The sequence below is a fragment of the Rhodamnia argentea genome, chromosome 11, assembly GCF_020921035.1.
Source record: "Rhodamnia argentea isolate NSW1041297 chromosome 11, ASM2092103v1, whole genome shotgun sequence".
NCBI lineage: Eukaryota > Viridiplantae > Streptophyta > Magnoliopsida > Myrtales > Myrtaceae > Rhodamnia > Rhodamnia argentea.
This window is the reverse complement of record NC_063160.1, coordinates 21,301,858-21,326,968: the sequence shown is the minus strand read 5'-3', so window position 1 is coordinate 21,326,968 and position 25,111 is coordinate 21,301,858. Positions and strand designations below refer to the sequence as shown.

At 42.0% G+C, this 25,111-nt stretch overlaps 4 protein-coding genes across 7 annotated transcripts in view; all 4 read right to left on the bottom strand.

Moving 5' to 3' along the window:
• Window positions 1–259: 259 nt before the first annotated feature.
• LOC115731379 (probable amidase At4g34880) lies at window positions 260–3,898 on the bottom strand. Of its 2 annotated transcripts, XM_030662040.2 has the most exons (5): window positions 3,259–3,898; window positions 1,622–1,836; window positions 1,191–1,430; window positions 894–1,092; window positions 278–740 (listed from the first exon to the last, which is right to left on the bottom strand). In XM_030662040.2, exons 1-5 carry the CDS (start codon window positions 3,784–3,786, stop codon window positions 357–359), a joined length of 1,566 nt encoding a protein of 521 aa, XP_030517900.1. In that variant the 5' UTR covers window positions 3,787–3,898; the 3' UTR covers window positions 278–356. The 2 variants fall into 2 exon arrangements, with proteins under 2 accessions (XP_048128664.1, XP_030517900.1); XM_048272707.1 differs by lacking the exon at window positions 894–1,092 and having other exon boundaries at window positions 260–740; window positions 1,268–1,430.
• A 1,078-nt stretch (window positions 3,899–4,976) lies between these two features.
• LOC115731380 (eukaryotic translation initiation factor 4B3) lies at window positions 4,977–8,113 on the bottom strand. The gene is made up of 2 exons (XM_030662041.2): window positions 6,764–8,113; window positions 4,977–5,342 (listed from the first exon to the last, which is right to left on the bottom strand). Exons 1-2 carry the CDS (start codon window positions 7,990–7,992, stop codon window positions 5,306–5,308), a joined length of 1,266 nt encoding a protein of 421 aa, XP_030517901.1. The 5' UTR covers window positions 7,993–8,113; the 3' UTR covers window positions 4,977–5,305.
• A 4,633-nt stretch (window positions 8,114–12,746) lies between these two features.
• Window positions 12,747–13,553, bottom strand: LOC115733153 (peptidyl-prolyl cis-trans isomerase-like). The gene has a single exon (XM_030663819.2). The coding sequence runs from the start codon at window positions 13,463–13,465 to the stop codon at window positions 12,947–12,949; it is 519 nt and encodes a 172-aa protein (XP_030519679.1). The 5' UTR covers window positions 13,466–13,553; the 3' UTR covers window positions 12,747–12,946.
• Window positions 13,554–15,180: 1,627 nt separating this feature from the next.
• The window catches only part of LOC115735783, a 34,346-nt gene continuing 24,415 nt past the window's right edge, over window positions 15,181–25,111 (bottom strand). For 2 of the 3 annotated variants that reach the window (XM_048272856.1, XM_030667179.2), the window contains 18 exons: window positions 24,883–24,968; window positions 24,654–24,758; window positions 24,333–24,431; window positions 23,918–24,003; window positions 23,292–23,440; window positions 22,211–22,354; window positions 22,017–22,124; window positions 21,412–21,522; window positions 20,374–20,481; window positions 20,179–20,289; window positions 19,856–20,013; window positions 19,243–19,711; window positions 18,801–18,908; window positions 18,547–18,605; window positions 17,690–18,074; window positions 15,934–17,475; window positions 15,526–15,733; window positions 15,181–15,425 (listed from right to left, as the gene is read on the bottom strand). In XM_048272856.1, the coding sequence (XP_048128813.1) occupies window positions 15,325–15,425; window positions 15,526–15,733; window positions 15,934–17,475; window positions 17,690–18,074; window positions 18,547–18,605; window positions 18,801–18,908; window positions 19,243–19,711; window positions 19,856–20,013; window positions 20,179–20,289; window positions 20,374–20,481; window positions 21,412–21,522; window positions 22,017–22,124; window positions 22,211–22,354; window positions 23,292–23,440; window positions 23,918–24,003; window positions 24,333–24,431; window positions 24,654–24,758; window positions 24,883–24,968 (4,137 nt within the window). In that variant the 3' untranslated portion in view covers window positions 15,181–15,324. The remainder of the gene's footprint in view (window positions 15,426–15,525; window positions 15,734–15,933; window positions 17,476–17,689; window positions 18,075–18,546; window positions 18,606–18,800; window positions 18,909–19,242; window positions 19,712–19,855; window positions 20,014–20,178; window positions 20,290–20,373; window positions 20,482–21,411; window positions 21,523–22,016; window positions 22,125–22,210; window positions 22,355–23,291; window positions 23,441–23,917; window positions 24,004–24,332; window positions 24,432–24,653; window positions 24,759–24,882; window positions 24,969–25,111) is intronic. The other variant, XM_048272857.1, reaches the window with a different exon arrangement.

Below are 25,111 nucleotides of genomic sequence, written 5' to 3'. Positions count from 1 at the left end.
CAAATTAATATTCGGAGCAAGTTAAATAACAGCCTTCTCGTCTTGGTCGATTTAATGTTTTGATTAGAAACATAATCTTAATTTTTTTTTTATAATTTCACATCCTCTCGAGGCTCTCGTAGTCATGCTACATGAACATACTCGAACATGCTCCATCTCTCTGATGCTTGAGTTTAACCTTACTCGCCACCTTCGGGTAGCTTTATTCGATGCGCATGGGCAGGATCACACGCATGCCTCGATCGAGATTAATCGAGTTCACAAATTCCAACACTACATCAGTTGAAAAAAAAGATAGCTTACAACACTTTTACAGTCTTGCATTTTCGTGACCCTGCACAGCCATTCCATTTGCTTTACTGATAATGCGGATAGTGAAATTCAGTAGAATATGAGAGAGGAGGTTTACGCATCCTCGTGGCTTGTTCAAAAGCATAGGCTGTCTCAATCAACTTGGCTTCCGATCCCTTCAATCCCCCAAAGCAAATCCCGAACGGCATTCCATTGTCGTCGTATCCGGCGGGGACAGTCAGCGCTGGATAGCCTCCAATTGCCAGAACTGTGGCAGCATCTGCACCTAGCGTCACCATGGCGTCCAGCTCGTTTTCCTTCATTAGCTTTTCAAATCCCTCTTCCGACAACTGTTTCATCCTACGTTCTGCCTCGACAACTTCCTCGTCGAGCATGTTTGTCATCTCTGCTGCAATTAATCCATCCTGGTTATACTCTTCCATCTTCTCCTGCATTACTTGAGGCTTGAGTTAGTGTGTATTCATGAGAGAATCCATAGAACAAAAGGGAACTCGTCAATCTTTTTTCCTGGCCAAGACTGGTGAGGAGAGTTCAGATGAAATCGAAGACCTCCATCGCTGTTGCTACGATCTAATACTAACCAAATCTGGATTGTTGGAGTTGAAGGCGATAACTTCTGCTAGCGACTTCACCCGGGAGTTGCTCAATCCTCCTAAGTATTCATTTAGAGTATGCTTGAACTCAGCTAGCAGTAAAGCCATTTCACCACTCTGAGCTGGATTCAGGATGATGCCAATGTTTTCTATCTCTAAATTATCCACGACAGTTGCACCATTGCTCCTTCAGATTACCAAAAGAAGAAAATGATTAACATAACATTAGCAGTTTTGATTCAAAACATGTAGTTGTCTGCGTCGCTAATTTCACTTGGTACTCACCAGAAAGTTACAAGATGTTGATCAAAAGCCGAAGCAGCAGTGGATCCCTTAAAAGAGTCCAAAAAAGGCTTTCTTACTATGCCCAATCTTTTTCCCTTGAGACCATCTTCCCTAAGGAACTGCTTGTAACCACCCATAGGTATGAATTTGGCTGCTTCCCCTGTAGCTTCATCCCTTGGATCAAATCCAACTATTGCATCAAGTACATGGACTGCATCCGACACACTTCTGCATATGGGCCTGACTTAACATGGAATAAAATCACAAGGTGACAAATACATATATGTAAAAATTTACATGCGCATATGCGAGCATGGAATAAATAGACAGTACAGAACTTAAGCGACCAAACTATAGGATCATGGATGAGTGACGAGTAAATTACTGGCAGGCCATTGGAACCACGGTCCCAGACTGCGAAACATTATTACCCAATTGAGTCTTGGCGTGGTGAAAGTGGAATAACGCCTGCCCGACTAGTGAGTCCAACCGTGGGCTTGAAACCGACAACCGAATTATGATCACCTGGGCAGATGATGGAACCATCAGTTTCAGTCCCTAATGACACAGCAACCATGTTTGCAGCCACTGCTATTGCTGAGCCACTGCTGGAGCCACATGGGTCACCCGATTTCACATAAGGATTCTGAACATGTGCAGAAGTAAGAGCGAGAAGAATTAGTAGATAAAACTCTTACTCTGGGCATGGGGGTCAAAGAAAAAGTATGCTCCTTAAAATGACCTGCTGAGAAGCAGGCCTTCATCTTATTCATCATATCATTTTTCATGGAAAGCGCGCGACATAGAGAAGCAAGGTTAACAAACAATAATATATTTTTCAAGCTGACATAATCAAAGATCACGCAGACACGTGTAGTGTTGTGCAGTGGGGACAAGTGACCCCTCTGAACTTCAAAGTCTATATTATACATGAGGATTTTGCTGGGAAGAATTGTGTGGACAATAACACTTCGGAGATTCACCCCACTGTCAACCACGTAAATGAACTACAGTATATCTGCAAAGTTGTCAAGGAAAAAAAAACGAATTTGGAAACCTCAAACTGAAAGAAAGGAAGAAGCTTAAACATTGAACAACATACCAAAACTTATTTGTGTGAAAGATCCAAACTAGAAAGACAAATCATATGGTATAAACACCATGATGAATTAGTTAATGAACGATTGTCCTGTTACTTTTAAGAGGATACAAAAATGGTTAACCAAGCATTCATACACTTTTCTAGATGTGGGATATGTCACGGATTATAAGTCTTGTAATATATGAAGCACAAACAATTATGAAGAGAAAAAAATGCATGGATTTCAAAACTCCCGATCAAGAACTTACAATAAAGAGGTAAATGTCGTGTTTTTCACACAACTCGTGACAAATAACACGAATTACTATCCAAAAGAACAGAAAAATGAAACATGGCATCACCAAATCAAATCAAAGATAATTGAGCTTAAGGTTTTCCACATATTTGCATAAATATTCTATACAGACAATAGAATAAACACTGGTAATATAATTATATATGCATCTCTCTTATGTTCTCCAATGAACCTGCCGAGATAATGTCCAGGATCCGTCCCTCAGACAGCTATACTCCTTAGAAGGAATTAACAAAAAGCAGGCCTTTCTCCTGAACAGCCCACATGACCTCATTCATCAAATCATTTGCCCATGAGAAGTGCTAAGTATAAAGGGCATTTATTCCCAGTTCTTGCCAGGGAACACACCATGAAACTGAACATCTATGACAACCTAAGAGACTACCTGAACAAGTATGCATACTTTGATACTCATGTCGCAGTTACAAGTGCAATGATCCTCCAAATGTCTAACATCTATGTAGCCCTCTCCTAATCAGAGCTTGCAGTATCAACATCAGTTATTCGCTGATCCCTACATCTTCCTTCGAGGGAGGATTAAATCATCAAATCAATCTTCAGACGCATGCTTGGATTGCCAGATTAATTGCAAGCACGTTAATTTGGAGACGATCGAAACTTGGTCGGAACTCAAACGCAGAGCTGCGAACAGAGAAGCAATGTACACTTACCAAGCCCTCTCCACCTCGAGCGCACCAGCCACTGGGCATCTCAAAGGACCGGACCGAGTACCACTCGCTCATACTCGCCTTGCCCAAAATCACAGCCCCGGCGCTCCTCAACCTCTCCACCACGAACGCGTCCCTCGCGACGCGAGCCCCCAGCAGCGCGTACGACCCGGCGCTGGTGTTCAGCTTGTCGTCAGTCCCGATGCTGTCCTTGAGGAGGACGGGGATCCCATGCAAGTGCCCCAGGGTGGTCCCGTCCCCACCGGCAGCTGCTCTCAGCCGATCGGCCTCGTCGGCCTGATGGAGAGCGTCGGGGTTGAGCTCCAGGACGCAGCGGAGGGAGGGGTTCAGGGTTTGAACTCGGTCCACGTAGAAGTGGACGAGCTGGCGGGAGGTGAGCCTGTTTTGGGCGAAGGCGAGGTGGATGGTTTCGATGGTGGCTTCGTGGAAGGTGAACTGAGAATCGTCGATGGCGGCGGTGACGAAGGAGAGGAAGAGGAGAAGGAGTGAGAGTGAGAAGAGGGAAGCCATGGGCGGCGTCGTCGTCGTCGTCGTCGTGGAACTGAGATCGGTGTTAGAAGATCGTGTCCGGCACTGGGGTCAACGTTGAGACTTGAAGAGAGAGAGAGTGTGCGCGGCGAAGGAGTGCCCCCGATCCGACCAAAAAAAAAAAAAAGTAGTTCCCTCCATAATATTTTGATGTTTTTTCATTTTAGAATCTTAAATGGCAAGTGAGAAGACTTTCCTTGTTGACAATAGTAGACTCAATTGAGTTGACTTTTGACCGAAACAAAGCGAGCTCGACTTCTCAAGCGCATAGAAGACTAAAGCTATTATTACGGGCTACTCGAATCAATTGTGGCTTCTACGATATGAATCTTTTGTATTATTAACAAAATCACATGTTTGAGGCGAGTCAAATACAGTCATTTTGTTCTTGATTGTTTTCTAATCTTTTAAGTACGTATATGATTTCCTACTTTCATAATTTATCTAATATTTCTAGGTTCATATGGTCATGTTTCATGAACATTTCTATTTTCAACATCTTTTAGGGTCAACCTAGGGGTACCTTTGATCGATCGATGCACATGAACGAGACCACATCCACCCCTCTATTGGGATAAATCAAGTCTAGAGATATCGTCAAAAAAACCAAAAAAAAAAAAAAAGGTACATGAATAATAACATGCAGCTCTTACACCTTAAACAAATAGCTCTCCATTCCTGGTTCTCTTATAGCTAGATCCTCCGAAACCACAAGAATCCTTAGTTAAAATGAAATTCCAACTCAGCACCCTTTGAGATTTTGAAAAGAGTTGCTCTTTGAATAGCACAGTACGATGGAAGTTGTAAGCTGTGCTCGGGGGAAAGTTATTGTCTATCGTTAGCCTCTATGGTAGAATCAGTCGGGGGGGCCGGAGAGGCGGTGGTTTACCCTGTGGCGGATGTCAGTAGTTCGAAAATTTTCCATTTATGATCTTTTATCAACAGCATAATCATCTAGAGTCTGGAAATTGGGTGAGCCCAGAGTCAAACAAGAATAAATGTGCGAATCCATCCAAGATTCAACACTCAGTGGGCCAATGAAACACAGATGAAGAGAAGTTAGACAGCAAAAGGATGTGGTGAAACCCAATCAATCAGCACTGAGAGATTAAGTCAACAGCACCTCTAGTCTCCTAGTGCATAAATGAAAAAACAGGGTGAAAAGAAGTTAAACAGCACCAAAAGACATGCCGACCATTTATTTAGTCACCATCTTAAGTTATAGTCTTTCCCGTCACCTTCGTCACAGTGTACATAGCAGCCACAAACAAAAAACTAACTATGCGGTCCTTAATCACAAATCCGCCGCCACCAAACATGCGTAGTAACAAGCGAAACCCGACCAAAAAAATTCTCCACATAATTGATGGACATGAAAAATCACAACCAAACACGAGATGCAATAAATAAAGCTTAATTCAACCAGATCAAAACTGCCAATCCGCTATAAAGCGAGTCCTCTTCCTCTCAAACTGTCGTGACACGAAACTTCTCTGCCAGTTTAGTTTCCTTCAACTCCACTGTCATCCTCCTCGACACTGCAAGATAATGAATCCACATGAGTTTCTAGGCTTTTAGAGACCCGCTACATGATGAAAGAATCCAATGCATCTTATTTGTTTTTTTTTTGGTAAGGCAAATGCATCTTATTGTCTCCCATGATATCCATAACTTGCGACCAATGAAAGGTAGACCAAAGTACTTCTATAGAAATAAAGAAACACCACTTTCAAATAAAAAGATCCGCAGCTTCACAGTAACCATCTAGTTGCTTTGCCTGTCTTACTTCCTGGACTATATATTCTAGGCGTGTTAACTTATATTGGTACATGGCTCCTAGTAATTTCCACTGAGAACTTTACAGATGAAAAGGGCTGTATCATATTCAAAATCACTCTATGAAAGGACCAAATTAAAATAACAAATATGAGAAAACAATGGATACAAAACACGAATAAACAATATTAGTTTCATTAAATGCTACACCGCCTCACACCAACACAATGAGGCATTAAAAAAGAAAAGTTCGCATTTTAAGTCAAAACATAGACCGTGCTTTAAGGGAATAAATAGAAGTTACAGAGCTTGCAAACAAAGTCATCAAACAAATTCACAAGATCCATATTAAAGGGAAGAGAACGAGATGGGAATTGTAAATTTGTTCAGCGAAGCCAAAAATAATTGCTCCCTGACATATTTGCAAAACGTTTGCCCCTTTTGTACAGGCAGATGTTAAAGGAAAATAAATAATTACTGATGTGGTTCTCATATTCTTCAGAGATTCCCCAAGACAGCAAGAAGTTAAAACAAAGTAATGTTTAAGTCCAAGAGAAAGAAAGGTAAAGACAAAAGAAAAGGAAAAGATTTTCTGCTATAGAACTCCCAAGAAATGGCACTTCTTTTCCACCGATGAAACTGTCACACCTGTAAAAATCATCGAACACTGTATCATATCAAAGGTACTGATTACACGAGCAAGCTAACATGCTTTGCCTATTGACTAACATCGACCAAACCTTCATGTTTAATAACCCGCTACTTTTTGACCAAAAAAAAAACTGCTGCTTCTTTCTTACCATGGAACAGCCAATGAACAGTGATTTCTAACTTCCTTTTGAATGTCTAAAACTAGAACCATCTAGAGCTCATACTTGCACGGTTTACAGTTACATCAGCTAGACATATCATCGCCATATTTCTATTCAAGTGAATTATCCCATTGTCTTCATTTTCAAGGGTTGTGATGACAAATACTACCTCTAAACAGAATAGGCCATCGAAAGGTAGGATTCTCTCAATGGAACACACTAATATAGACAATCTAAATACCAAAAACCAGCTAGAACACTTCTCTAATAAGTACCTATCCACTAAAACACCCAACACAATCATCAATGCAAGAATGCCAATTTCCTCTTCGAAGCAAATACAGGTCAATCAAACAACAAACTGAACCAACCTTGGGGAAGGTACCACTGTGACCTCATTGGAATCATTCTTCCTCCAAGTCCTCTCGGTCCTGTCCTCCTGTAAATTGACCTTTCCACTTCCACTCCCAAAGCTCCTCCTCCCAAAAGACCCTTCTCCCTTATCTCCTGTCTCCACTTCCTTAATCTTCATTGTATCCAACTTCTCATCAATCTCCTTCCAATCCTGCCCCTTTTCCTTCAACACCTCCTCTCGCGGCCTTGCCTCTCCAAAGGGGCTCGATGCTTTCGGCTTTGCCACCACGCCTGAACCTGACCCTGCCCCATCACCAACAGCCAACTTCCTGGGCTGCAAAACAAGCCTGGGCCGTGAACTCCCAAAACTACCTTCGTCTTCCTTCCTCTTGCTCCATTTATCAGCATCTGCGCCGCTGCCAAAACTACCCTCTTCTTCCCTCCTCTTGCCCCATTTATCAGCATCTGTGCCGCTGCCGAAACTACCTTCATCTTCCTTCCTTCTGCCCCATCTATCAGCATCTGCGCCACCACCGTTAGAACTCTCAAAACCCCCTCTGTTAAACCCTCTCCTCTCTCTGCCCACTTCGCCACTGAACGGCCGCTGCTCAGAACTCTTATTCGACACCCAGCTATCCGACTCATCAGCTTTGGACTGCGAACCGAAGAATCCGCCCCTCTCTCTCCTCTCGAAACCATTTCCCACCGCTGATTTCTTCGTAGCAGACCAATCATCAGTCTCATCAGCCCGCGAGGGCAAGATTTCCTTGCTCGCTTCCCTATTGAACCCTCCTTGCCTCCACGAATCGTCCGAAACCCTAGACGAGCCCCACCGCGAGTTCTGCGAGTCCTCCCCCGAATCGTTCGACCCATAGCGCCCGGAGCCGTACGACTTAAAGCCCCCGCCAAGCCGGCTCCGGTCCAGCTCCTCCGCGGATCGCTCGCGCGGGCCAGTGGGCAGCGCCAGGAGATCCTCGCGCGTGAGGCCTTTGGACGGTTCGAATTTGGGAGCAGCCGCTTTGTAGGTGGAGAACTCGGCCAACGAGATGGTCTGGCCCTTCTTCTTCTTTGGCTTGGTGGCCGCGGCGGCGGCGAGGGAGGGGAAGTCGGCGAGCGGCGCCGCCGCCGCGGAGCCGCCACTGGCGGCGTCCGATTTCTGCTGCTGGAGGAGCTCATCCTCGTTCTCCTCGGAGTCGAGGGACCACGCACCAGGTTTGGTGGCCCAGGGGGAGACGATTGCCGCCATCGTTGTCGTGCGAGGTGGAGCTCTCTCTCTCTCTCTCTCTCTCTCTCTCTCTCTCTCTCTTCTGCGCGCTCTGTTTCTCTCTCTAGACGGAGGTTTCTCTCGTTTATGTAACAGAAGTTTGCGTCCGTTGGCAGCGAAGCGAATATAGGGCTTCCAGGAGTTGGAGGGCGCGGGGGTTTTTACGACTGGGATGATCCGACGGCGGAGAGTGACTCGGACAGACTCGGTCGGTAGTAGTAGGTTCGTCGGATTGGATTGAACGGACGGTCGAGATTCGACGATGATCTCAAATGCGGAGGAAGGGAGCCCGGACGCAGCCTTTTTCGATAGTTTTAAGATTCGAGTGCTTTCCGAATTGGGGAACGGCTAATGTTGCAAGTAATTTTCGGTTACAACTGTTGTCATTAGCAACTTTGCAAAGAGAGGAAATGGACATTGGCTATTTCGTTTTGGGACGTACGAACCAATTCAATAAGGATCATGCGCACACACGCTAACACCGTCATGTTCCAAATTAATTTTCATTAACAGGAAATTTGAAACTCGTTAATCAATGTCATATTTACTCTAAACTAAGTTTGAACTTGTAAAAAAAAACAAATCACCGAAATCTCTAATTTTTTCCCTAAGAGCTCCCTCAAGTTTCGAAATCCGCTAAAATCCCCCAAGTTTGTGACACGATTATAATTTTGGATAAATGTGACACGAGTATGCTAGTTTGGGACTTTTTGAGGCATTAACCTATTATTTTAACCATGATTTATTTTGGAAAATTTTTAAATAAGTCCTTAAATTAGAGCGAACATTGTTTATAGTAACCAACGGGCCCCCGTTTGTTTGATATAAAAAATGTTTTCGATAGATCTTTTTTCAATTTTCCAATGTTCGGATGACGGAAAACAAATCAATCGAACTAAAACTTTTTCCATAGACCGAAAATAACGAGTTTACATTGGGTAAAACAACTTCTCCTTTTGCCAAAAATGAAAACATTTTCCATAAACCACCAAATAAATGAAAACTAATGGTTTTGCTTGAAAACGATTTCCATGAAAAATATTTTCTTCCGCCATAAGGTTTTTAGTGAAACAAAGGCACCATAACACTCCGTTTGTTTCGTGTAAAATGGATATTTAAAAAAAATTCCTAAAAACGATGCTTATCTCCGTTTATTTTGTGGAAAACGAATGATTTGAAAAATATTTTCCTAAAAGTGACTACGTGTCTCACTAAATAATTAGTCAATAAATAATATTTTCATTATTGATAACAATCAACGTCTAAATATTTTCATGGACGATAAAAATATTTTTTTTCATTTATTCATTATTGTAAGGGACAGAAGCAATCGTTTTTAAGAAAAATATATATATTTTTTTTAAATCATTCATTTTTTGCAAAATAAATAAAGAGTCGCAGAGCCGGCCTGTGCAGATTTCCGTCTCACCCAACACTTTCAAAGCCATAGTGTCGAGGGCATCTCTCTCTCATTCCCTCTTTTCTTTCTTTTTCTTGGTCGGCCCGATGAGTTTAGGATGTGTTTTGAAATTAAGTTTTCTTTGCTTTTCTTAATTAATCACATTTGATTCGTATTTGTCGACAGAATCTGTTCTGAGTAGAAAAGCAGGTTAGACGCATTGTGATAGAATTGCATCGATTCTTGGGCTTGGGCTTGGGCTTGGGCTTGGCGAATGGTCGGCTGATGTCCCACTCTTGAGAAGATATCGCCTGAATCTAGGCTCGTTGAAACCGTCCGTCATACGGTGATCAACGATCGTGATGATGCCAGTCTTGCATGCTATGTTTTTTAAATATATAAAAGATGAAATTTTTATTTGGTACCTCACTCGAAAGATTCTAAAGATTGAAATTTGACTTATTGGCTGGTAGCAGCCACAAAAATTGTTGTGAAACATCAAATACTCCAAATCACAAATAAGAAAATATTCACTTCCATTTTATTTTTTCTTATTCACAATAAAACAACATATTCCTACGAGGAAAAATACAAAAAAAGTTTGAAATATATTGCATCGGTGCCAATTCGGTGCTACACCATTCAAAAATGCCAATTTAGTCTTAATCATTTTGTATTTGTGCCAATTGAGTTTATTTGATCAATTTTGATCGAAAATCAACAATGTTAATGGCATCCGTCCTACAAGGCATGACTAGAATTGTTGTCGACACTTTTTAGTAATTTTTTTTTTCAGAAAATGAATTTTTATTATTTTTCCTTCTTTTTTTTTTGCTAGCGACCCTCGCCGATCACCGAGCGAGAGCCCAAATGCCCTAGCCTGATCTAAACGGTGTGGCCTTGTCCATGGGTGAGGCTACGATGGCCTCTCCAATGGCCATTGCAGCCTCGCCGGCCACAAGCTACACTGCAAAGGCCGTCTAAATAATGGCCCTTGCCACCCCATAAAAAAAGAGGAAAAAAGAAAGAAAGAAAAAACCATTAGAAATTCAATCTTTCCAAAAAAAAATATTTAAAAATTTTCACGTCAACCCAAATCATGCCACATAAGATAGACGGCATCCATATCACCGATTTCCGGTTAAAATTGGTCGAATGAACTTAATTAATGTAAATGTAAAAAATTTAAAACTAAATTGGTACAATCGAAGGATTTAAGACTAAATTGGCACAAATGCAATAAAATTAGAACTTTTTTGATATTTTTCCTGTTCCAAGATTTTTATTCGAACCAAATGAAGTATTAAAGAAGATAAAAAAAAAAAAAGACATTTGAGAGTCTAAAGTTGGCCTGAAGAAGTAAACCACTATGGTCGTGTTTGGTCGCTAGGAGAATGATTAGGATATATAGAAATGAGATAAAATAAGAAATGTGAAGTAGAGGTATGCATGGTCAAGGCCGGTTCGGTCCCCGTATGGAACCAAAGACCGGATCGATAGTCCCGATCCCCAAATTTTCGAGATCAGATCGGGACCAAATCGTACCAGGACCGGCGGTCCGATATGGTCCTGGCCCGATCCTAGTGAGGCCGCTAACACCAGCAGCTTATAGAAATCTAACATTTGGATCTAAAGTAACAACTTTCAATCTCAACCATTCAACCTAATAATACACATGCATGACTATCGTACAACTATCGCATGAGATCGAAGCAACCGAGCGAGGATGGAGACGAGGAGAGGAAGTGACGAATCAACGATGCTAGTGGCCGTGGTAGGTCTCGCCGGTGGCTGCAAGATGCGAGAAGAGCGACGATGCCGACGAGCTACAAATGGGACCGTGAGAAGAGTGAGCGGAGAGACGAAGGCAAGAAGAGCAAGCGCCGAGTAGAGCTACATTGCGAAGGCAAGACGCAAGCATATTGCGGGAAGAGTGAGTGTCAAGTAGAAGATAGAAAAATTAAGTTAACTAGTTCTTCAAAAATTTATAATTTTTTTTTCTAATTGTGTGTGTATATAATGAATTGCTAGTCACAAAATATTATTCTCATCAGACTTAAACCTAACTTATAATCATATACTTTAGGCAATCCGATTTGGACGGGCCGATCCGATCCCATCCACCATAAAACTAGAAACCGGATTGCTCGATCATCGATCCCATTTATTAGGACCGAAGACCGAATCCCCCCCCCATCAAGGACCGGACCAACCTGGTCGGTCCGGTCCGGTCACCCCTAATGTGAAGGATTTATTTTGTGGTATATCTTGGTTAGTAGGCGACCGGATATAACAATAAGACATGAGCATATCCTATCAAACAATGTGGTTGGTAGACCTAGATTAGGATTGACTTAAACATTGACTTCCTGAAACAAGGGAAAACACAAAACTATCGTGCAAAGAGAGTGAGCACCACTCCTCGTTGGTCGTCATTTTCGTCGGCGGCCTCCATAGAGGTGGTCGTGTGCATCGGAGCGATGGTCTGAGACCATCGTGCAAATATAGAAACAGTTCGGCGAAGGGAATGAGATAAAGAGCAAGAGAGCGAGAGCCCGAGGTGAAGTCCACTCTCGGGGTTCAGAGCACGACGACCCCAACGGCGGTCCGCTGCTTGCTGCGGTAACCGCGCCTTTAAAATCTCAGGCAACCTACGGCCGTGCCGGAGGTTTTAGAGCCACGATGCCATCAACATTGCGGCGGTGATGGAGGCACTGTTCGCGGCTGAAGATGAAGCAAGGAGCACCGCGCATCTGTTTACTCCGAGAGAGATCGCGCCCAAGTTCAAGTCAGGCACAGAGGTTTTCTATAAAAGTTTGTTTATAGAAATCAAATTTGATTGAGTTGGGCACTTCAAATCCTCACTGGTGCCTAATCTTTGCTAAAACTGACATGCCCGGTCCATATCATCATCATCAGAAGACCCCATTGAGTAGAGATGTCAAAAAAGCCAGTACCGACTTGGCCCAATCCGGTCCGAAAATTCACCCTAATGTTCGAGCCTTTCGGGTCGGCTTGATTCTATTAGGATCAGGTCGAGCAAGGTTAGGTTGGCCTGATTCTAGATTTTTTTTTCACCTACGGTTTTTTTTTTTAATTTATCTTATTTTTATTTTTTATATTCTTTCATTTGACGGACATATCAAGTGATTTTGATTAAAAAAATATAAAAAAACCGACCCGATACGGCCCGAAGAGGGTTTGACACCCCTGCCATTGAGCCAATTCAACAACAAAATTTGAGAAAGTTCAGGGACAGAATTCGCAAGGGGTCGAAAAAAGAAAAATTCAAGGACTAGGGGTGCAAACCAAAAAAGCCCATGCAAGAACAAGAGACCAAAGCAAAAGGATCACCGAGTTCAATTGGGATTAACGACATAATTACAGTCTTATTAAATACTAGAGGGAACTTTATAGATAGCTCGCCACGTTAAAAGCCCCAACAGAACCACCGCATTTTGATAGCTCAGATCATATTGCTACATATATCCAGGAAACACCCGGCCAAGCCGCAGTGCAGTACAGAACTATGCAAAGTTAAGAGAGCTGACCGCAGTCAGCTATCGCGACGGGCTTGGAGGTCCTGCCGGAGCTGGACCCGACCTTCTCTATGGCCTTGACCACGTCCATCCCTTCCACCACCTGCCCGAACACCACGTGCTTGCCGTCCAGCCACGGCGTCTTCTCCGTGCATATGAAGAACTGCGACCCGTTGGTCCCCGGCCCCGCGTTCGCCATGGACAGCACCCCGGGCCCCGTGTGCTTCCTCACGAAGTTCTCGTCCTCGAACTTGGACCCGTAGATCGACTCCCCGCCGGTCCCGTTGCCGGCGGTGAAGTCGCCGCCCTGGCACATGAACCCCGGGATCACCCGGTGGAACGGCGACCCCTTGTAGTGGAGCGGCTTCCCGCTGCGGCCGACGCCCTTCTCCCCGGTGCAGAGCGCCCGGAAGTTCTCGGCGGTGCGCGGGGTGGTGTCCGCGAAGAGCTCCATCACGATCCGGCCGGCCGGCTCTCCGCCGATCGTGACGTCGAAGAAGACCCTAGGGTTCGACATCTTTTGAGGAGATGGATAATGAGCGCGCGTCTGAGAAACAGTGCGAGAGCTAAGACTCGGACGGAGCACGATGGAGAGCACCCTGCAGGTGAGGAGGTTTATGTAGAAACGAGGGTGGGGGGCAGATGTCGTTTGATTGCAGCACGTGGAGGGATCTACGCCGTCGAAAGATTAACCAGGGTTGAGGTTCGGTAACCAGAGGTCAAGCGGCGTCGGGTATGCGCTCGTTTTGTCGGTTTTGGGGAGAGGTGGGACGAAAAGTCCAAAGGGAGAGAGAGAGCGTTGGGATATACTCGTGCGGGGCTTTTCTCTAGACGATTCCATTAAAACGGGTGTCCCTAAACATAACACGTGTCGCCACTTCATTTGATAAGACTGGTAAAAAAAATCAAAAACATCAACCGAAATAATGGCCAGATAAAAAGGAAAAATCTGAGGGAAAATTTCAAATAAATATATGAAGTGGTCTCATTTAAAAAAAAAAAAGGATTTAAGTGAAATTTATTTTAAATAAAAATCTAAAATATCCTCATTATTTCAAAAAATGACTTAGGGCGCGCATGATAACACTTCGTAAGCTGAATTTCTGCTTCGGAAGTGCTTCTGAAGCCGAAATCCGTTTGGTAAAGACACTTCAAAAGTGCTTCTGAAACCGAAATCCGTTTGGTAAAAACATTGACTTCCGGTAGGAATTTCTACTTCTGAAAGAGATTTCTACTTCTGGTTGGATTTTTGGCCAACTTTGAGAAGCTAAAAATTTTAGCTTCTCGCCTTAAATCACTTCTTCGACTCGCCGACCAATGCCCGCCCGTTGGTCCCCGCCGCCCGCCGCCGCCGCCCGCCGCGGTTGCCGCCCGCCACCCGTCGCCGCCCACCGCCGGTCGCGCCGCGGTCACCGCCCGCCGCCGGGTCGCCGCCGGTCGCCGCCGCTGCGCCGCCCGCCGTCGGTCGCCGCCCGCCGCCGCTGCTGCCGCCCGCCGCCGGTCGCCGCCCGCCGCCGGTCGCCGCCGCCGCCGGCCGCCGCCCGCCGGTATTTTATTAAAAGTAAAAATTTTAGAAGTAGAAATTTTATCAAACGTCTTTTTTTATGAGAAATCAACTTTTGATGGAGAAGTTGAAAAATCAACTTCTTCTTTTGATGGAGAAGTTGAAAAATCAACTTCCGCTTCTGATGGTGTTTCAGAAGCGAAAGTGTTACCATGCGTGCCCTTAGTTTCTAAATTTTCTTTTTTTCCTTTTTCTTTTTTCTCTTTTTTTTTCCCAATGACAATGGACGAAAGCAAAGAAAAAAGGAAAGAAAAAAAAAAAAAAGGAAAAAATTAAACAATAAACATATCTTCATGTCTTTTTTTTTTTTAAAATAATGAGAACACTTCAAATTTTTATTTGAAATAAACTCCACTTTAGGCTATTCTTTAAAAAAATGAAGATATTTGAAACTCTTATATAAAATTTTCCAAAAAATCTTTTGCTCTCTTGGTCCCGAAGGTTCGTAAAATGTTTGGAAAGGACGAAAGGCAAAAAGAAGATATTCCCACGTTGTTTCGCTGTCACCGTCCCGTCTTAAATCCATAGTAACATCGGCGGACCAAAATTAAAACACGAGAAACACACGTGACGTGACCCCATCCTCGGCCATTTTCACACATGAAGTTAGACAGAGATGGAAATCAGCCCCGGGACAGAGCTACTTCAATGTGTGTCCGGCCAAAGAATGGCAACATTGGAATTACAGGTGGGGACTGCGCTGTACATTGATCTATCTACCTACTTAGCCACTCGTGCCAAGAACATTCAGGGTCGTTGCAATTTGAAAGTTCTAAAGGAGCTATCATTTAGTTTTTGTGCACATGTTCATTTCACAACAATCCCTCGGCCTGCAACAAGCCCGGATAGACGAGCGCGATCACCTGTTTCAGGGAGTTCAGCGAAGCTTTTAGAAAATCATGTTGCTCCACCACTGCACAAAGGGTCAGAGAGAAGAAGACAGTTAGATTCTTGTATAAGCAATGAACGCGGAAGCTTTTTTAAAATAAATGGAAGCAGCAGCCATCTTTTACCTCTAACGAACGACTTGAGTTCTTTAGAGAAATCCTCCACTCGCCCTAGTACCGGCCTTATACCGCATATGTGCAAAACACAAAGCTCCAAATACAAGGCCATCTCTAATATCTGCAGCAATAGCTCACAGACGGTCCGGATTTCGGGCTCCATTGGCCTTGTTCTATTGGCATTCCCCAGCTCCGCGATGATTGAAAGTGCTTGATCCTGGACTCCCAAGTAGTTGCAAGTCAAAAGCCAGCAGAAGCAATGACCAGAAGCAAGTAGATAGTAAAGCAGGAAAAGGAAGAGTCTACTACATGCTATATCATTTTGAGGAAAGGAAAATTAAAAACTGTTAAGAGCCACGAGAGTGGCTATATACCCTCCAAATATGAGGACAGGTTGCAGTGACTTGATCATAATACCTGTAAACCATGCAAAATCTCAGGCATTGGAAGCTCAGGGAAATGAGCAAGATCGACAAACCCAACCTCCTCAGCCCTTTTAGCTGCACCCTTGGCTTGTAAACAGAGAAACTTCAAAAGAAGAAAGGCGACTCTATAGATCTGCAAGGCAACATTATCTGAAAATCTTGTCGCGGAGATTCTCTCTAAGTTTTCCGCAGCTCGATCCTTGACAATCAGAGCAGTAGAAACAGCAGAGTAGTTGGACCTAAAAACACATCCAAGAGGTGCCAGGGAAAACCATCCATTTTTGCTGTTGACAAATGACGGTTTCTTGCAGAATTCAAACTCAATTGTCTCAATAGGAGGACAAAGGAGAGGCGCGTTCCGCCTAAAGGATTCTCCTAGACGTTGAGTACCCCTGCTTATGAATGCCAACAGATGAATGCTCCTCTCCCTGAAATGTGAATCCATTTCTTTCATAGCCTTAACCCATGAATTCCATTGTTTCACTAAAATGCACATTAGCATGACGGTGTGCTCAGTTTCTTTCAGAGCAGTTAGAGAAGTTTGTCTCCTTTGAGCACGGGCTCTCTTTCTGTCCTGATCATCAGACGGAAAGTCTGGAGCACTGAGATAATAGGATATTAGATCAGCTTTCTCAAAGAAGAAGTAAGGAACCTCGTTGTTCACAATATCAATAAAATAAGAACTGTCTCCTAAGGAATGAACCATTGCAGTAACGACAGCTAAGCCTAGTCCCCAAATATGTTGGGACTCTTCATATTTGTCGGATGTGTCGGAAACATCCCTAACCCCATCGGTTGCTGAGGAGTGCCTCCCATCTTCTATGTAAGAGAATAACACTCTGAGAGATGAAAAGAAACCCGCATTAAGAAGCAATTCAGCCCCTCCTCTCACACGTGCAAGGGTTAAAAAGAATTTCAGCAATATGCAAGATGACACTGGAGAATTTTTATCCTGAAGCATGCGAACAATATGCTGCAATTGGAGATGTTCTTTTATGACGGGGAACCAACTAGTTGGCATCAAGACTGTTCGCAGTATCAAGTCTGCTGTAGTCAGAGAAACAGTGCAAAGCTCAGGCACCATAAGACAGTCGCAGAGAACCGGTAAGTGACCCAAACATAGATTAGAGAATTCAGCTCCTTCTTCTACAAATTCCTTATTTCCCGAGGAATCTACACATGAACAGCAGTGACAGAACTCCACGACTGAAACCAGGACCAAGAAAGAGAAATTGATCATAGTCTTGAACCTTGTAGCTGCTGGCTTGGAGTCTTTCAACACTCTGATCATAGGAACACATGTCCTTAATACAAGCAGACAAACTGGTACAGAGGGCCTTGTCTGCATTTTCCTGATGAAATAAATAACCAACTCTGCCTGGCTTGCAAGAAACTCAAAGATATCTGCCGAAGTGTCCATGGTGGGCGCCACTCTCTCCAGTGTTGAATGAATACAATTTGATATGTGAGATACACAGGAACAAATGAGTTTCTCAGAGATCATGCTTCCATTTGTAGCCTTCTTTTCGCCAGACTGCATGAGCAGATAGGTAAATGTTAAATTAATAATGCTCCAAGTGGCTCAACAGATAGGCAAATGCTAAATTAATAATGCTCCAGATGGCTCAAAAGAGTCTCTCAAGAAGATCATGTTGAGTTGTACAGTATTTAGCACAACAAGTCTATTAGACATATAATAATTCAGAAGTCTAAGGGAAAAGAGATTGCAAGTCTCTAGACTGAGTTACCTCATTGTCATAAACACTCAGCAGAGTGATGAGTGCTTTCAGTGCAGAAAGCTTCGAACTTGAGAACAACAGCATTGAGTTTGCATCCTCCATGCACTGCACCATTGTTTCCGCAATCGCTTTAGATGCTCTCCAGCTCGTATAATTCCATAAATCTAGTTTGATATCAGCTTGTATGCACTCAACATCATACAAGTAGATCCTACTAGTATACTCTGCAAAGCTGCCACTTTGTTCTTGTCGGTAAATTTGCAAAAAGTTTGATTCCACAAGATGCAGGAACAATTCTTTGAACGGTCCGGGACTTATTTTTCGACCTTCAAACTCACCTTGTATTTGATAATAAAGGTCACTCAGTATTAGAGTTTGCAATTCCTTCCCTTCACTGAAGGAAAAAAAAAAGTATCAGATGCTATTTTTGTGGAATACAAGTTAGAGCAATAGCTATTGTTAACTTCTAATTACTCCTTTTTTGGGGCATGACGCAAAGTTTTGGAGCAGGTATTCACAAATAATCTTCGAGTTATGGACCCTTAAGATGTGGTAGCCATGCAATATGGACATCTTGTAATTTAACAAGAGAAACTCAAAGGATTAAGATATCAAGTGTAGTGATGACCACTAGAATTCCTCAAATCTCCACATCTTATGTTTCAGAGTTATTACCAGCCACATGTCGGAAATATACCCAAGTCTTGTAAGTCGGCAAAGAGACAATTCAAAATAATATATAAGAAATGTCCAGAATAGACGTCATCCATATAGGTAAATATGGCAACTAAACCATTGTCACCATAGAAACTATCCACTCTTAAAAAAATCTCCACCATTACGAAAAGGAGGTTGTGTATTCTTACCTATAGCCACGTTTTCCGTATAGGGCTAAAAGTTCAGAAAAAGGAGGTTGGCTGCTCATCTGCAACACAAAATTCACGACATAGTGGAATCAGACAAAATCAGCTCGAAAAAATCAAGTGATAAGAGAAAAGCTTTGTGCTTGGCAAGGTGACTAGGTCCTGTCAAATGCTTTACTAAAATAAAGCTGATGTGCGAAAATTTCACTGTTCTGTAATCATCGGTATAGTGCCAAAATAGTAAAAACAGTACAAACCTGTTTATACATAAGCCGAATTTTCTCAATTAAAGATACGGACAAACTTCCTGTGTCACCAGCAGCTAATCTGGCCATGACATGCACTGCGAAGAGGGAGGCAGCAACCTGAAGAATTTCACATAATTGTAAGGAGCCACAATTATACGGCAAGGAGAAAACCATAATGTCTAAAGAATGTCATCCCTCAGAATTTTTTCAAATTAAATTATAGGATCAATTTCTTGGTGCACTGCGGTCACATGAAAAGCTTATTCCCAGAATGATTTTGTAAAAGACCTCCCATTACTACACTGCTCCATCGTCATAGAGGGTTTTCACAACAAATATGTGGACTATGAACTCTGACGAGAAAGAGAGAGTAATAGCACGTCAAGGCAATAGAAAAAAGTCACTATAAAATGAGGTGAAAGAGCAAAAATTCCAATTAGGGCAAACAAACCTTCAGATGGAACCAGATTTCACCGTCATATCCGCATGAAGCATATGTCTTGACCAGGCTTTCTAAAACAGAGCTCTGACACCAGGTAGATAAAACACCGGTAGGATCTTGGGGATCAGATACTTTCAACTTTTCAGCAGTTGCAGCATTTCCATCATTTACTTTCGCCAAATCGAGTTGTTCCATAGGCAACTTGGCATGTGACAACTTCTTTTGTAAGAAAATATCACATGCCAATATTTCCAATATTGCACTTTGACATTGATATTTGTTTGCAAGGCTTTGGCCTTCCCTTCTGGCCAACTTTCTAGGTAGATGAGCTTCCATGCCTGCAAGAGATATGAAGCCAGACAGATGTTTCCAGAAATCTTGAGATCGTTTGAGCCAGTCCAATAAATCTCTGTAGTGGCCAGCCCCTTCCCACAAAGCTTTCAGGAAGTTTAGAACAGCCAGTGCTATTTCTGGATTGCTGAGAGAGAGAAAACAAACAACATCAACGGTTGCAGGAATTAAACTCCATCAGGCATAGGAACCAAAACGTGAAGCCTAGTGCAAATTTAAAATGAAGCAACCAGAATCAAAGCAGGATGAAAGACCATGATGAAGATTATACCTTTGGATGAGCTCACTAGACTTTTCAATGGGTTGAAGGAGTAAATGAAGTAGGCTTGATTTTCTAAATGTCGTCTGAGATGAAATATCATTCGTTGAATGCTCGACACTTTCAGGGTTGTGCACTTTGGCGGAAAACATAGAAAGAAGAAATGATGGCTGCAAAAGAAAACCAAAGAAATAGCTCTGTCAAAAGCAATAGTCAGCTATCTACAAAATAATTGGAAATTTGGAAGGTTCCTTTATCAGACATAGACAGTCCTCGATTCAGCAACATGTCAGAACACCACACTTATCCAACAAGATTTTGAACCAAAGACATACCTGAAAACGTGCAGCAGAAGTAAGCAGGTTTACTATTGCTAGGAAGAGATCTTCATTCCTAGGTGCTTTTTCCTGCAGAATGCAATTGATGGCATGCCTTAATTCTATCATCTGCAACCAAATGACAGAGAAAGAGTCAATTAGAGGATAAAATGAAATAAATGCAAAAGTCAGATCAACTGACAATATACCAACCTGCTTATCATCCACACTAAAGCATGTGATCCCAGATATCATAGGCTTCACGTCATCTGCTACCACAAATATCATGGAAAGTAACCTGGCAGCAGCGATTTGTATTCCCTGCTCAGATAAAAGGCATTCACTAAACCTCCTAAACATAAAGATTCAATGTAGTGAACAGAAAAGAATCTGGAGCTTTCAGACAAGGTAAATCTTCCAGACAGTTTTCATCCTTGAAGACTCCCTGCTCTGTAGCTTCAGTTAACAGCTTTTCCTTTAAATGCGTCCAATTAAGAGAAACTTGTAAAATCACATACTGCTAGCCAAATTGTCCAGGTTAAAATTACAGGAATTTGTCATTCTGTAACATCCAGAAGGTTAAGACTGACAAGTTGATTCCAAATGCGACTCTTTTTTGAAATGAAAATCTGAGCAATCTAAGTCTGAAAGCACCAAAACCCCATCCTACAATAATATCTTTTGTGTTTTTGTCACTTCCCACACCTTGCTCTACTCAAGAATCGACAACTATACTATATATGGCATTGTAGTCAATTTTCTTTTTGAAAAAAAAAACTAGGAGGTAGAAAATAACATAAAAGATTATCTACAGCTGGGCACTTTGAAGCAGTTGGAACAGTTCCCATGGACTCATGGGAGTAAACATTTAAAATAATGACATGCAGGAAATTTGCATATATTTCTGAGAGATGGCTACATGAAGAATCTGGAGGATATCTGCAGATGGCCTAGAAGCAAATGACAGAATGTGGATAGAGAGCTGTCAACTGTCATGGTTCGTGACATTTGTGTGCAAAGAAACGTCTCTCTAAGAGGTGCCAACAAGCATTTGTCACAGTTTCTTATGTGAATAAAGTGTCTACAAAAGAGGAAAAATCTCGCGGTGTTTAAGCATGAGATGTGCAAATCATGATGGTAAAGCAAGGCTAATTATGAACATAAATGGATCCCATACACAGTTCAGAAGTGAGATATCTATTTGTGGGGTTAAAAGTAAAAAAAAGGTCAACAATTTAATGGATCCCATACAGAGTTACGGAGGTAAGATATCAAAGACATAACAGCTGCAGTGACAGGAATCGGCTTGGTTGTAGATGATAGCATAGCTTGGTGAAAGACAGGAAGGCTAGCAGACACAGCCTGAAAGAGAACATACAGAAATATTGGTATGAGAAAAAGTCACACAAGCAATGTCAACTAACATAAGTAGAGATATCTGACCAAAAAAAAAAGTAGAGAGAAGATTGCCATGGAAACACATCAAATGCGAAAACTTGCACATGATCTGAAACTATACAAGAGGAACACAGTAACATGAAATCACTTGCTCGTCCTTCAATTTAATGCTCTGCTTGGATGACAAGGGGAAGAGGGAAGTGGAGAGAATTCAAATCTCCCTCTCCTCACAAAAACTTCAAAATTTACCATACTTTTCAACGCCCCCCCCACACCTCAAAAAAAACAGAAAAAAACAATCTTTTTTCCTCCTTACAACTCCCATCCCACTCCCTTTTTGCAATCATGAGATGGAAACCTTCCTCCATCCCACCGGCCTGCAAGAACACTAATAAAGCAGCTCTACTTCAGAAGATCAAATACCTAGCATGCCATTAAGTAAAGAATATTACACTTACCTTCATGGATCTGGAGAGCATGATAGAAAGAATGTCCAAAGCAGAACGGATGGCAAGCTGTAATCCTTCAATGTCCGATAATTCAAAGAGACGGTTCATGTAAAGATTCTGTAGAGAAATGTAATCAGATCAGTTAAAATACCCATATAAGCTATCTCTTTATGCTTGGACAGCAAATAGACAAAATCTCTCACCTCCAAAGTTTGTGCCGTCGTACAAGCAACTCGAAAGAGCATGCTGTGGATGGAAGAGTCAGATAGCAGTAAATCCCAGACAACCTTGCCGAATTTTGTGAAGTACGAAATTGACATAATGCATGTTCGCATCAGTTCAAGCACCTAAATCAGCAAATGCATGGATTTAAAATTTGTCTATCGGAGTATAATTCCTTGCATATAAAACTCCAACCTCGTGGCCTACCATGTTCAATTTTATACGCATTTCCATTTTTTATTGTTAGTAATAATCAGCCCATCAATATAATCAGAGGCAAATACAAGTTGATTTTTTACAAACACAGGGTAACAAAGAACATAAAACATTTCATCTTCCAGGTAAATATAACAAGTTGAAGATCAAAAGCTGCAATTTTGTAGAACACATGTGTACATCATCAGTATGAAAACATCTTAAAATTCACGCCTCTGATATCAGATGATCACATGACGTGCTTCGGTCAAAGAACCCATAAAACTCAACCACATCGACATTCTTAACCCTTTAATTTCTTGTACATAAATAAGCAAACATCATTTTCCCAAAATCACAGATTTTGGTAACAGATTTTGGTAAATTGAAGGGATTCCTAGGGGCATCTGGCACCGTACATCTTGGTAACTAGATAAGTGATATCAACAATGGAAACACAAGCCTTGCTATAAGATAGATCAATAATAATGGTTAGGCACCTAAAGAGTAAACTCAAGCATCACAACAGCAGCTTAAAGGCACATACAAACAGGGCAAGAAGGGAAAACCAAGATACAATTATGGAGCGCCTCCTTTTTTTTTCTTTGGGGAGGGAGGGGGGTTTAGAAAGCAACACTGGTTAAAGAATATGCTTTGAGGAGACTAGCAGTTGGATTTCGAGTCCATAACACCCTAGTACACCAAATACGTGGCATTATTGCAAACCCACGCGATTATCCAACTTTGGATTTTCACCAACCATCAGTGACAAAAAGATTTATAACAACCCTATTCCTGAAACACCAGCACACCCTGGAATCAAAAGAGAAGAAATACAATTGTGGCAGCTCAAACTATGGTTCGTACCTTAACTGTCACTTTCCAACGAAGGTGCTTTGCCTTACATTTTCCAAACTCATGATTGACTAGAATATACTGCAAGGAGAAAACAAGCAAAGCTAGGACAGCATCATTCTCCAATCCACTTTCCACAAGCTTCGTAGTGAATTCCAGCACTGAAAAGGTTCCAGAGTACACATCAGAACAAAGTGAATTAAGATATCGAAATGCACAAATAAGCATTGAAATGGACACAGTAACTATAATGCCCAGACAGATGGTCAATTGGGTGACTTATCTCTGACATATGACCATTATACAAATACTTGGCACGATTATCAAATGCTTTGCAAAACCAAGGTTCACAGTTGATCGTCAAGTATATACTGAGCATATAGACAGGTTTGGTCCACAATCTCAAGCATATAACAATATCTGAATCAATTGAGGAAAAAAAAAATTAACAGGCAGTTAACCAGCACATGCACTGATACAATAGTCTAGAAACATAAAACAGCTACAGTGAACACTAGCTGCAAAAGAATATGCCAAAGCGAGGGAAAGATAAAGAAAAGAGCAGAAGAAAAGGCAAAGCAAAGTATTTAGAAAAGAAAAAAGATGAACACACCAGTAATTCAAGCTTTTCTTTATACCTGATACTGTCAGTGAGCAGTCATAGTCATTCTGCTCGTAATCGACAAATAGCATCTTTGCCAGTCTCCCGGAGAGCAACCATGATCTGCTAGGAGGAGTAAGTGGCGTGCAGGAACACAGATAAGTCAATATAGTCTTCACCTTCCACTTTCTTTTCAGAGGTAGAAGTAACAGTAGCAGATAAATGGGGCACATTAAAATAGTTTGAATGACATTAATCAAAAACAAACTAGTGCAAGAACACAAAAAACTATGCCTATGCACCACAACACGTGACCTAATTGCATACACTTTTGGCACCATGATTAGAAGAAAGAAGCGTCAGGGTCAACAAGCCATTGGTCAAGTAATGCAACAAAATCTGAATCTAGCACTTCTTCAGAATTACAGCGAAAGCAGTCATCTAATATTTACCTGGATGAACCATTATAGTCACCATCAAAGGAACTTCTACTTGAGGACACATCAAACATATCTGCCTTCAGTGCCACCACCGCAACACTAGACGGACAACTGCCATCAAAGAGAAGAGAACAAGATGCTTATGAACAGGTACAACTAATATTGTATGCAATGGCACAAGCACATGCAATCCAAGTTTTTTTCCAGTACATAAAGTATTAAAAGTTCCAAACAAACAACAAATCTAAGAATGAGCAGATTATTCAATCTATGATGAACTGAGGACAGACATGAGGGTTACGAAGAGATATATGGACAAAAGAATGGAGGTACCTCTCTATCATCTTTGCTAAGAAATTGACGCCCATGCAAATGGTTGCAGCATTACTAGAACTGGGATACAAATGTCTGATCAAGGAAGAAATCACCTCAACCACCCTGCAGGATAGAGAAATTAAGTATTTACAAGATAAAGAAGGAAAACATAACAGGAATAAAAGGAACAAGGTTTCCAATAATCCTACAACACAAAAACAAAAATAACCAGATCAATTCAATGTACCAAATGTTATTTTCTGTCACCACAGTTGTCATAGTTGATTGCACATATGACGTGTTCCTAATGTTCATCAAAGCAAAACAAAGGCCCTGCAGATAATTGACCGAAACAAAACTTTGTTATAAATGAATCTTAAAACATCGTAAAAATTTCATAACATGCATCACAAATGTGTTCGTGCAAGTGCCTGATTCACAAACAGCCTGCGCTGTGCCAGATTGACAACTGGTTT

Bases quoted from the DNA above. Each gene is read 5' to 3' on its own strand.
- LOC115733153 (XM_030663819.2), bottom strand. From the start codon at position 13,465: ATGTCGAACCCTAGGGTCTTCTTCGACGTCACGATCGGCGGAGAGCCG.
- LOC115731380 (XM_030662041.2), bottom strand. From the start codon at position 7,992: ATGGCGGCAATCGTCTCCCCCTGGGCCACCAAACCTGGTGCGTGGTCC. The intron at 5,343-6,763 runs GTTGGTTCAGTT...ATTATCTTGCAG, and splicing joins ACAGTGGTACCTTCCCCAAG to TGTCGAGGAGGATGACAGTG.
- LOC115731379 (XM_030662040.2), bottom strand. From the start codon at position 3,786: ATGGCTTCCCTCTTCTCACTCTCACTCCTTCTCCTCTTCCTCTCCTTC. The intron at 1,093-1,190 runs GTGAGTACCAAG...GGTAATCTGAAG, and splicing joins CAACATCTTGTAACTTTCTG to GAGCAATGGTGCAACTGTCG. The intron at 741-893 runs GTTAGTATTAGA...CAAGTAATGCAG, and splicing joins ACTCCAACAATCCAGATTTG to GAGAAGATGGAAGAGTATAA.